Consider the following 12833-nt stretch of genomic DNA (forward strand, 5'->3'; position numbering starts at 1 on the left):
TTGCTTTTATTTTGATTCTTTTTAACGGCGAAGCTATTATACAGGACGTCCTTGGCTATATCACCACCGATATATGTAAAAAAAAAGATCGCCTTGCAAGTAAAGGGTCGTTTCAACGCTTTTTACGCTCAGGAAACTTGTGTAATCAGTTTAAATCATATATCAAAACACCATTTAACTCCTTTGGCACCGATAAATTCCATTAGAACATTCCCAACAGCTTCAGTTAACGCAACTAATTTATTTGAAATAATTAGTGCTCACCTGCTTGCACGACCTCATCTACGCAATCACGTGTCTGTTTAACGTAATCACTTACGTACTCGGACGTCCTCGATTGTCTGCAGGGAGGCAGGAAAGAAGCAACCGGGAGAGATTAAAATCAGTTTAATTCGTATTTCGCCCTCCACTGCACGGGAGAAAATCAAGCTCGCAAAGCGCATCTCCGGGTCTCGCAAGCCACAAAAAACCCCACGTCGGGTTGATCGGCAGCTTCGACATTGACGAGTAAAAGACGGGTGGTTTCTGATACACATGAGAAGTCTTGCACACCGTAGTCTTTACGGATGCGGCAAAATTTGCAGTGCACCATTGAACGCCTATCGGCAGCCTGTGCGCGCAACGTGTGTGGGAGCAAGTTCTCCGATTTCCCGACACACTTTGCGGATTACGTCATCATGCTTGCGGCGTTAGGATAAATAAATAGACATACTTTGCCGCGTGTTTATAACATTGTGTAATGTGCCAATCATAAATTCCAAACAGAAAACGCCGCAGCATCGATTTTAAACGTCGCAGGATCAATTTCAATCATCGCAACAATCATATGCGCCGTCGGTATAAATATAGTGTATTAGCGGATCGTGTCAGCACCAACTGGCTTCTCCATTGCAGATCGTTCATGCCTGACATCGTGAAGTGTAGCGAATAAATAAATGCAGACACATGGCTGTCGTTGTGAAGCCACTTCCAACAGACGAGCACACCGATGTGCGCAGCTGTCACTTCGCGCGCTTTCACTTCAACTACTGCTATTAGCTGCGACATTGGGTAATTCTGAGAAGCGTACTTGCGAGTAAGGTAAAAAAAAATAATTGCATGTAAATGATTGGCCAAGGATAAGGTTGCAGCGCTAAAGAAATGAAAAAGGAAGAGTCATTACTAAGTAAGTATTTGGCCATTGTTGGATTTTGCCAGGCGATCATTCATTAATTCTTTGTTTTTCCCGCATGAAGCTGTTGTTGTTGTTGTCGTCGTCGTCGTCGTCACTGTTGTTGTTGTTGAGTCCTAAAATTAACAGCACGTCCCCCTGGTGCCAACTATCTTCTTTCTTATCAGTGTTCTTTGGAGCCGGCATAAAGTTTTATTCATATAGGTCTGGTTTGCATCCTTCCCCTCAATTCTGTAATTGCGGTGAGCCGTGGAACATCTCTGTTTAGTATGTCGCAGGCTAGAATTCAAAGGAAACGACTTCTCGAAGCTTTCCTTCGCCAGCCTGGGTTGGGCCTTACGCTTCCCGTGACACTCTCCAGAGGGGCTACGGCAATAGGTTGCTGCAGCGGGAACATATGCGATGTTACATATAATTTTTTGATTGAAACAAAGATACTGCTGTGATGTTCTTGTAAATGTATTTTCTTTCTCATCATAAATTACTGACAACATAATAAATAGTATCTCTTCTTTGTGGATGTTTTAATCCACAAAGTTCATAACAAAGTTCATAGAATTAAGTTTATAGGATGATTCATGATTTTATGCAATTATCATTCCTTTATTTATTGATGTTTAACCTAGAAAAGTAATTTCTCTTTATTATTATTATTATTATTATTATTATTATTATTATTATTATTATTATTATTATTATTATTATTATTATTATTATTATTATTATTATTATTATTATTATTATATACCACACGTATGTGCCCATATGTTTACGCTTTCTGGTTATCGTTCATATTTCGTGACCCGGCCACGCGGGCTACGAGGTGGTTATAGCCATTTTTGTTCGTGACATGTATGTTGCGTCTGGAGCAGCTACTACATTCATTCGTGCGGAATGCCTGGCCATAAAATTAAGTATTTCAAATGCCGATTTAATCCTCCTTGCGTTATTTCGTCCACCCTGTAACAGTGCGAGGCGATTTTTGGCGGAGCTCGATGAAATACTGGGTTCAGATGTGCAGTTATGCTTAGCCAGAGATTTGAACACAAGTACGCTACGCATCACGTCAACTGATGTATCCGATTACTCATCCGTTTTGTCTCCTTACGGTTCGGAATCCATCGTAAGTCATGCGACTAGAGAAGAGTGCTTGAATAACCGAATCGTAGCGTCCTGCATAGGCCGCATTGCTGTGCGTGCATGTAACTATTCCTTGGCTGCTTGCGTCATAACCCGCCGTGGTTGCTCAGTGGCTATGGTGTTGGGCTGCTGAGCACGAGGTCGCGGGATCGAATCCCGGCCACAGCGGCCGCATTTCGATGGGGGCGAAATGCGAAAACACCCGTGTGCTTAGATTTAGGTGCACGTTAAAGAACCCCAGGTGGTCAAAATTTCCGGAGTCCTCCACTACGGCGTGCCTCATAATCAGAAAGTGGTTTTGGCACGTAAAACCCCAAATATTATTACTTGCGTCATAAGTCAGAGGTTAGACGACTAATATCTTGTAACCTGCTGCCTTTCGAAGCCTTCTCTAGCTGAAGAACACGACTCAGCTGGGAATACAGAAATAAATGAAATGGAAATTCAAATCAGTAATACATAAATGCATGACCAACGCATCTCTAATTTCGACTGGTCTTTGCTGATTGATGACAGTGCTGCCGATAAGCTATACAAACAGTTCTGCAATCAACTTAAACACTTTGAGCGACTATATAAGCTCACACATATTGTAATAAAAAAGTGCAAATATAATGTTAGCTGGCTTAATGCTGATATTATGCGTGCTATATCGTTCAGAGATTCGCTCTGGAGGCGCTGCAAACGTGCTCCTGAAAATGAGGGATTAAAAGCTTAATGTAAAACGGCAAGAAACAGGGTAGTCAGGCTTTCGCGAACAGCGAAAATACCGTATTTGTGAATAAATTCAACCAATCAAGCAAAAGTCCCGCGGAAACATGTTCATTAATAAGTAAGCTTAGGACAGGAAGCAACGTGCTTTCTAATCCCATTGACTCACTTGCAGGTGACGAAACAGTGGTTGTGTTAATGCATTCAACCGTTTCTTTTCGCGTGCTTCTGAAAACGCTTTATCGCAACAGGGAAATCACTGTACGTTGCCGGAACCTGTGTCGGCGTCCTGCTTTTTGCCTAGCTTATCAACGCCTGACTTAAAAAGGATTATTTTTAGTTTTAGGCAGAATAAATCACCAGGAATAGATGGCATATCAGCAGGCACTCTGCAAAGAAACTTCGATGTTCTTTCAAACATCTTGCTCTTTCTTATTAATGGCTCTTTAGAAACGGCAATAATTCCTGAGACTCCGAAAACGGCTATCGTTAAACCGCTGTACAAAGGAGGCGGGAAAGATAATGTAGAAAATTATAGACCAATCTCAATTTTGCCGGTACTTTCCAAAATACACGAAAAATTCCTGTACGAATGCGTGACGTCTTTTTAAACGAAGTTTTCGATTTTGTCGCCCAGGCTGTTTGGTTTTGTGGCGAATCGAGATACCACAGCCCTATTAGAAGAATTCTCAGATGGAATATATTCTGCATTTAAAAACGGCTTATTCACCTGTGCGCTATATATAGGCATAGCCAATGCCTCTGGTACAGTGAATCATAACATTCTACTGGCGAAAGTAATTTTGATGGGATTCAGAGGACCATTTCACAACATACTGCGAAACTACATGTGTGGTAGGTCGCAGGTAGTTATGACCGACAAGGAAACCGTCATTAAGAAACAATGACTTACAGACGGCGTTCCTCAGAGGCCCATATTATCACATCTATTGTTTAATATATTCAAAAAACGATCTTCGTCTAGTGATTCATAAAGGTGCTATCTATCAATATTTAGTCGGCGCGGTAATTTTAACAAAGCATTTAAATTATGAAATGGCTGTGGGCGTCCTACAAAACACAATACATAGTGTAATGCAGTGGTTTGCGAAAATTGTATTAACGTAAATATCAATAAGACACAGCTAACATGTTTTAGAAATCCCTTAAAGACCACAGCAATAAAGATCCCAGTATACTTGCATGATCGGCACTGTGTTTCATGTACACGTACCCCTGTTGCGTGTGTAGACTGTGTGCGATATCTCGGTTTATTTTTTCGATAGCAGCATGTCGTGGCAGCATTATCAGGTCTATCTGTGTGGTAAACTTAGGAGTGCCGCTTGGTTGCTTTTTAACATCAAATGTCTCACATCATTATCTGTAAAGAAAACTGTAGTGCATGCTGTCGCGTACAGCATATTATGATACCGAATTACTGCATTCGCTTCCTGCGTATTGGGATGGCAAAACGAGAATTGACAGTTTAATAAAAAATATATTGAAAAGTGTTGCGTATGGTTGTGGCCAGGTGTCAGACGACAATTTCTTTTCGGCAATGCGGTTTTATTCATTTCAGTCTTTATTCAAGCGAACTGGGGTTTTTCGTAATTTTTGGAATGACGGATTCAGAAAGAAACATGCACCCCGCGTTTTTTTTTACGGGAAACGAGCGTTTCACAATTCCTCGTTCAATAACTAGGTATGGTGAGGCACGACCATGTGTATTTGTCCCAAAAATCCTTAATGAACTGCCTGACGATATTTTTTTTTTTTTTTGGTTCAGTCAAAAAACGATTTTAAGAAATTGTCTTCCATTTGAGTTTTCTGTTGCTCTGTTGTGTGAATATTTGTTTATTTGATATAATTTGGTTACTTTCCCCTGTATTTCTATGTAAGTGTGAAAAATGTCCACTTTACGTTGGAATAACATCTATGCCTTTTATTTTTCATTTTCTTCGTTTGCACAATGTTTTGCCGGCACTACGGTAGCGCCTGTAAGTATACATACCCTGAACTTATCGCTCTTGCCGATGCTTCCGGACCTTGTCACACAAGCCGTTCAGGCTTCGACAGGCCTGCCTACCATGTATTTCTTCTAGTGGCGCATAATAAAGATTATTATTATTATTATTTTGTTCCTGCTACCGTCCGGTCCATGGCGCATATACCATAGTTTGTTGAGCCATGTTACTCAGGACCAACGAACCGACCGACCAAGCTTTAGCAGTTTTTACGTAACGCCGAAGCATTTCTTAAGTGGTTCCCTCACAGATTACGAAAGTTTCTAATTTTTTAGAAAAAGGTACGTCACCACCGGTGCATGTTTGAATCGCCATGTTTCTTTCGAGCGGCATGCCGGAACTAGCTGGAACTGCTTGGAAAATGCTTATGAAAAGCACAACTTCTGCGTTGGCAGTACTTTGAAATACGTAATCGCAAAATTAAGTCCGACAGCCACATTCGCTGATTATTCACGTTAAAGCGGAGCTACGCCCGAGTTCACACGCACCGTCCGAAACAAGCGAACTGCTTTCGTCTGGTTACACTACAGCCAGGAGCACTCGCAATGATTGCACGCTACAAACGAACTTCGCGCGGACCTGGAAGCCGTCGGTTACTTCAGCTAACTAGTTGCTACATCGGCGAGTGTTTGTCGTCACTGGAAAGGCGTGGGCCGAGCTCTCGTCAGTTGCGCTGCCTATCACTAAGGATAAAGTCTAAACGTGGTTAGAAGCAGCTATCAAACGAGACAACGTTTGTGGGGAGATTTTACGTTTGCCTGCGTGCGTCCGTAGGTGGGCGTCGCAACGAGACTATCCAGGACTTGAAGGCCGCGGCTTCCGATTAATTTTCTGCGCAATCACGCGGCGTCCAGGCGGTGAGGTATGGACCCGCCAGTCTCGCACTTCTGGTGCTTCTGGCCGTTGCAGAAGTGTAACCTGGTAATCATGTAAATGTAATGCGTGGTAATGCAATCACGGTCATGTAATGCGCCGGTTAGATAACCGTTGGACCATTAGGGTTACAGAATGGGTACCAAGAGAAGGGAAACGCAGTCGAAGACGGCCGAAGACTAGTTGGAGCGATGAAATTAGGAAATGCACGGGCGTTAGTTGGAATCGGTTGGCGCAGGACAAGGGTAATTGGAGATCGCAGGCCTTCGTCCTGCAGCGGACATAGAACATGATGATGATGATGATTATGGTGACGACGACGACGACGACGATGATGATGATGATGATGATGATGGTAATGATGATGATGATCCTGCTAATCTAGCTCAACTTCAGAGTTTTTAGCTTCTCGAACTATGTCGGGTCATTTTTCGAGGGCATACAGTCCGACGCTCGAGCCTATAGCGCGCGCCGCATGCTTTGTCCGCGGTTTCCTCACCTCCTTCCTGTCTTCCATTTCTGTGTTGCTGTCCCCTCCCTTCTGAAGAGTAGGCAGGCGTTGTGCCCCTTCCGGTGGCAGTTGCCAGCCTACTCCTCGCTTTCCCTTTCGTGTTAATTGTATGCATGCGTTCAAAAGAAATAACAATAATAATAACACTAGACGGACCTAAGCACGTCCAAGACCCCATCGTGCGCCCTTTCCTTGGGCTGAAGTGGCTACCGTACGGGAAAGATAGAGTTCTCGTTTGGAAGCGTCGATGTCGCTACAGTACGTACAGTACTCACCTGGAGAGATGCTCGAGGCGCCCATCTCAAGGAGCTTGGCGCTGCGGTCGGCGGAGCTGCTCGTTCGTCGCGGCGGCGTCCGGCCCGTCGTCTCCTGGGCAGTTTCCGAATGGTTCAGCATCAGCATCGGCACGCACTCTTCCCCATTGCCTGCGCGACAGCACAGCCGAGGAGACGAGCTCACGTGGGCGCTCGCACGAGCCGACCGACATTGCGCCACTGGATTAGCGAAGAGAGCTTTAAACAGCCTCCCGAGATGCGAGGAAAAACGCTAGCGACACAAAATTACAGGCGTGATCGCGCGTGTCCGCACCTGAAAACGTTGTCAATGCCAAATACTTGATGTGTAATATTAAGCTGACGTACGAGAGGATGCGGTACAAATAATCTGTTATCGCAGACTCTTCACGCTCCAAATGACCGTCTTGGTGCTCGCACTCAATGCAGCTCAGGGACCGCGCCTTGGGCTATACGACATGTATTTGACCACGGATTATTGCAAAATGTGCGTACCGTGCTAAGAACGCGCTTTCGACCTTTTCTGCGAGGCACTTGTCCCAACGAGATACCTTTAATTTTGTGTATGTTGTGCGTTTTGCGTGTGTCGCACGGGTTCTCTGTGCATCATTTGTTTCGTCATCCCGTTTACCTGGATGCCAGGCGTGCAGCAAGGCAAACCATTCCAGTTTAAATTAGAGAGCGTATTTCGTACTCTCGGGTCCGACTATATGAGCTTCAACTCGAAATTCTGCATCCACTTCCACCACTCCATGCATGATGATAAATGATCATTTATTGGCAATCACTTTCAAGCTTACAATCCCTTTCAAGCAGGCTAGGCGACCGAGCCTGCTTCAATTAATAGGGCATGCTATACGTGCTTTTTATTCTAGCGTTCTTTTATGCATCCCCTTAAGCTTTTTTTCTCTTCCTCAGAACTTCTCTACCTACCTTCTACTGCTACCTACGCCAGTAATGAATTAGGTCACATCAATCTCTTCCCTACTTTTAATGCGTAAGCATTCTTTGGCGAGCTCCCCAGCCCTGTCACGCGAAAAGTGTAATGCCTTGCGCCTCCACGAAAATTCGTAATTTGCAAAGTTACGACATTTAATCGTTATGATAGAGTAAATGCAGATGATTGGTGGCTTTTAAGTGATAAGGAATAATTTAAAACAAAACAATAAAATACCTATATATATACATAGGGCTCCTACGAAAATGCACGGCGAAGCTTACAGTAGGCGTAGGCGAAATTAAATTTGAGAGTGGGCCAACTGGAAATGTGGGACGGGTTAACTTAAAGTTTGTCGGTTGGCCAACTTGAAATTCGGACCTAGGCCAAAATAAATTGTGGGGAGGGGGGGGGGCGACATTAAACTTGAACGTGACCAACTTAAATTTGGGTGTGGGCTGACTTGAGGCTTTGGGTTGGTCGAATGTCCAATTTAACGCCGCTGAACGTCCTTCGAAGGCAATCTGGAGGAGCAGTGGCGTGGCGTCGCGAAGCACGCACACACCGTTCCGGTGACAGAACATCGCCTATTCATGATTCTTGTTTTCGTTTAAAATAAGAACGGCGCGAGAGACGGGGACAAACGAAGAAAGACACGCACAGCGCTGTGTCTCTTGTGTCCCTTTCTCTCGCTCTGGTCTTATTTTAACATGAACTACCAACATGCCCAAATCTCTCTCCCCCCCCCCCCCTCATATATTGTTTACTTGTGAGTTGCGCAGAAAGCTCTCTCTTTTTTTTCATGACTACGCACTGAACATTGAACTGCCCCATCTCTGTGTATAATAAATAAATAAATAAATAAATAAATAAATAAATAAATAAATAAATAAATAAATAAATAAATAAATAAGTGTTGGTGCGTAGACGTGTAGATGTTTGAACATTCTTTGGGTTGTAGCGCTGGACATGCAGGGGCACACATATGTAAAAAAAAAAAAAGAAACACCCACACACCCCGGCCAGTGCACAATAAATCCTCAGTTGTTACTCAGCGTACGTTGTGTGCATTTCTATGTTCACGTGTCCCTGGCCTGTCATGCGCGGCAGCGCGAAAAGTAGTGGTGTACTTATTGCTCGTGGGGGAAATTATTTAGAACCACATTGGCGGAACACAAAGTAATGCTGTTCGTATTTCACGCCTGCAGTGTCGCTCTGGCCATAAACAGCGATCTAAGCAAGAAAAAAGAAAAGAAAATAGCGACAACCTCTTCAGCTATAGTTGCTCAAATTGGGAACGAAAGAGGCGCGGGCTGAGACGTCTCATTCTTTCTGAGCGGTGTGCGTGCGTGTGCATGAGTAAACTGCCGAAAATATTGCCGTGCCTGTCGTAGCTGGGACTAAGTGTAGCAACGACAGAGTCGTTTTTCGGGTCGTCGCTTTGAAGCAGCCCGAGGTGTCCCTGACGTCTTGCGCTTCATGCGAGACGGTCGGGCGACCAAGTGTGGATACAAAGTAAATGTATCGTGCATATTTAACGCATATGTTGCAACTTATGCGAAGCGAGGCCTGTTTTTTTTTTTTTTTGGAAAGCGGGGTAATTCAATGCTTTTCAATGTTTTACAATGTTCTTCAATGTTTTTTTAAGCAATTCAAAAAAAGGTGATGCGTGTTGCGACCGTGCTTAAACTTTCATTCTATGCAAATGTGCAACCACGTGCGATGTCCATGTTTATGCGCCGCACAGGTCACAACTTCAATCTCGCGCGATGTTTATATGTACGGACAGCCCCGTTGACAAGCTATACCGAAATGCAAACACCGAATCTGGCAGACGCACACTGGGAGACGTCGACGCAGCAAAATGTCAAGCGGTCCAAGGTGACACACGATGTTTATCAGCTCTTCGCTTTCAAGCAGACCGCGGCGTTCCGTCGTCTTCCGCTTTACGCGAGATGTCCGGACCACGAAGTGTATATATATATATAAAAAGAAAGAAGATGAAATCATGTAACGAAAAACCTCCTTGACGCGACAGTTTGCGCGAAACTCAGTCCGCGTGAAACGGGTCGCGGGCAAGACACACCCGCCGCGCTGTGTTCCCGACACTTGGGCACGTTCGGTGCTGGCAGAGCGGGTGCATGTGCCGGAGATCGATGCGTGTTCGAAGCAGGAGCGGCCACGCGGCGGTCGCCTGAAGAGAGACCCGCCACGCGCTGCGTTGTTGGCCGGGGCGAGTGCGGCCCGTATAACAAGTAGACACGGGTTCCTTGGGATTCGCGCACTTGGCCCGCGGGTTGTGCGAATAGAGAGAAATGTAAGTTTCAGATCGACGAGTTGCCGTACGCGTGGGTGCGTTGGAAAACAAGCAAACAAAACGAACAAACAAAACAACCTAACAGTGCGCGGGAAGATGAAATTGGAAACAGCACGAGGGGGGTGCTCACGCCGGCCTTCCTTGTGTTCGTTGGTGTCCTTCGTGCCGTGTTTTTCCAATTTCGAAAGAAATGTGCCCGCCCGGGTGTGTATCGTGGTCGAATCGCTTCCGGCATTTTCCTTTCTTTATTATTCGCCATATCTGTCGCTATATCTGTTTATTTTCTTTCTTATAATGTAGTTGCTTATTTTCCTTTATGGGAGCCGGCAGTGCTTTGAATCGTTGTGCAACGAAAAGAAATAAGGGTCGCAAATGTGTTCTCAATCCACGTATTTTCTCGTTTTCCGAATAATAAATAAACACTAAGACAAGCCTGAAGAAGAGGTGCCGGACGCTAGAGTCTGCGCGCAGTTTTTTTAAGCTTATGTCGGCACGGCTCTTCTCAAGGTGAGTTCCTGCCTAAACATAAGATTTTCTCTTATGGAAGCGGTCGGAGTATCCTAGTTATAATGCCGATTTGCATAGCTGGCACACTAGTCATCAGCGGCATGTTTACACATAGCACCGTTCATAGCCTGTGCACATAGGCTGACAAACGCGGAGACGAGACTCAAGACGCCAGTGCGTGTTTGTACGAATGAATGAATGAATGAATGAATGAATGCTTTATTCGTCCCAGTTAATTAGGGAATGAATCCCAGAAAAAAGCTACAAGAAAGTAGCTTGAGGTTCTTAAGATGCAGCGGGAGGCGCGGAAGTGAGACATGCGCACAGCAAAACTGGGAGCTGGGTGATTTGGTATAGGCTTGCATACTGCAATCTCAGCATGGTCCAGATCTTAAAGCAGTATGACAAAAGAACACACAGCAGTGCCTGCTGTGTGTTCATGAATTTCATAAATTTCATAAATTAGTCATGGACCTCTTTGGCCGCAGCTGCTCCCCCCTCTCCCCCACCTAAAAGAAAATGATAAAGAAGCCTAATGTAATCGCAACCAGCATGCACACGCTTGAACACAAACAAACAAACAAACAAACAAACAAAATGAACCGTGACCCTTGACAACGAAAAAAGCTACACGAAATCCGCGGATACTGTGCTGCCCTGGTCTGTCAGTGTCTGCGCAGAAAGTAACAATCCGCGCCGAAACTTGGACAGCCGAAGTACGCATCTGGCCTGGTAGGGCCCGTTGTTTTCGTACCACCATTTATCTCACCAAGATTTAGTTTCCCAAAGTCTGCTCAGCGCGAGGAGCTTGACTGTCGGCTGTCTCTCATCCTGCGAGAGTCCGGATCGGGTAGTGCGCGCTATGAAAAGCCGATTGATGGACAGCGATGGTGGAGGAAAGAAAAAGAAAGATAAAATGACTTGGCATGTATACGGATCACATTCGCGGAAGAAATAATGCGGGGTGGAACGGAAGAAGCGTCAAGAGCATTTAAATAATACGTCCTCTCTCAACCTTTCCCTCTCTCGGAAAGGAAGGCAAAGAAAGAAAGAAAGAAAGGAGGAAAGAAAGAAGACGTTGCACTACTGTGTTGCTTTTTTAAAAACTAAATGGAGGCGGCATGATTCTGTCTGCTCACCACTTAGGCGTCCATAGAGGTGCATCGATGGCACTCGCCTGGCACCAGGGACTGTTGGCGTTACGTAGCGGTGCAAGTGACAGCTGACAAAAATAACGCCAGCAAGCTGACGACAGGCAAAGACCACGACGACTAGACAGCTAGAACCTTGCTGCGGCAGCAACAATGGAAGTAAACCACAGCGCTATAGCCTGCCTCATCGGCAGCGTGAGGAAAGAAAAAAAGAAGAAAAAATAAGCATTTGTGATAGAGTGGGAAAAGAGGGAGGGGGAAAGGGGGATAAGAGAAACGCGCTTTACCAAAGCAGAAATATTTTGGGAAGGCTTAACCAAACCTTACTACTTCTTTATCTTTATTACTTTCTTTCTTCTTTTTCATCCAGTTCGTGCGCAAACTGCCTGTTCAGTTAGAAGCTGTTTAATTGTTAGTCGTTACTAGCAAAGCACCTTGTGATGTTTATCTTACGCAACAGGTGAATATTGCTTTTGATTACCCTCTTTCATTGATCAGGCCACAAAAAAGAAGTCGGTGCTTTTGCCAGAAGCCACCGTTTCTGCTAATATTCTCGTCAGTGAGTAAATAAAGAGATTTCTTTTAATATGAAACATTCTTTCCTTCATACAAGGTACGGTGTGGTATAGGTAGATATGTTCAATGTCCGCCGTGTTTCAGACCTCATAAATAAACAAATGTTTAGCGTCCGATTGTGGCATTGAACCAGGGTCCCCCAGAACAAAAGACCAATGTTTTACCTCGCCTTACGCAAAACGTGTTGGTTCACGTGCCAACACTTCGCAGGACTTTAAGCGATGCCAGATAGCCAGCTACCTGCAAAATCTGCTTCGCATAACATCGATTCGCACTTTGCGTGGAATCTGCATGCCATTATTATTTTTTTAATTTTCAAACAGTACGGTCACAGGGTTCCTCGTAACAGTTGTTCTATAAAGGGAAGCAATAAGCGAGAAATTTCGGTACATACACTGAAGTGAGACACTGAATGCGGGTAAACACGCAAGACTCATCAATATCTGGCAGTTGCACGTACATGTTGACATGTACGAGTAGGACTCCGCGCGCAGCTCACGTAAGAGCAAAAGTAAACTTTGAAGCAGCGTGCAGTTGCTCGTCTGCGTACGTGACTTAATTTGCCAAGACCGTTCTTAACGTCTTTCGTTTTCTTGTGCCCTGTGTCCTCGGTACATACGGC

The 12833-nt window shown here is 44.7% G+C and overlaps 1 protein-coding gene across 5 annotated transcripts in view; it reads right to left on the minus strand.

Annotated features, from left to right (window-relative positions):
- LOC142585675 (potassium voltage-gated channel protein Shaw-like) overlaps positions 1-12833 on the minus strand; it is a 176791-nt gene that overhangs the window by 22062 nt on the left and 141896 nt on the right. For 4 of the 5 annotated variants that reach the window (XM_075696613.1, XM_075696612.1, XM_075696614.1 and 1 more), the window contains exon 5: positions 6706-6855. In XM_075696613.1, coding sequence (XP_075552728.1) covers positions 6706-6855 — 150 coding nt within the window. The remainder of the gene's footprint in view (positions 1-6705; positions 6856-12833) is intronic. The other variant, XM_075696616.1, reaches the window with a different exon arrangement.

The sequence above is a fragment of the Dermacentor variabilis genome, chromosome 6, assembly GCF_050947875.1.
Source record: "Dermacentor variabilis isolate Ectoservices chromosome 6, ASM5094787v1, whole genome shotgun sequence".
Classification (NCBI taxonomy): Eukaryota; Metazoa; Arthropoda; class Arachnida; order Ixodida; family Ixodidae; genus Dermacentor; species Dermacentor variabilis.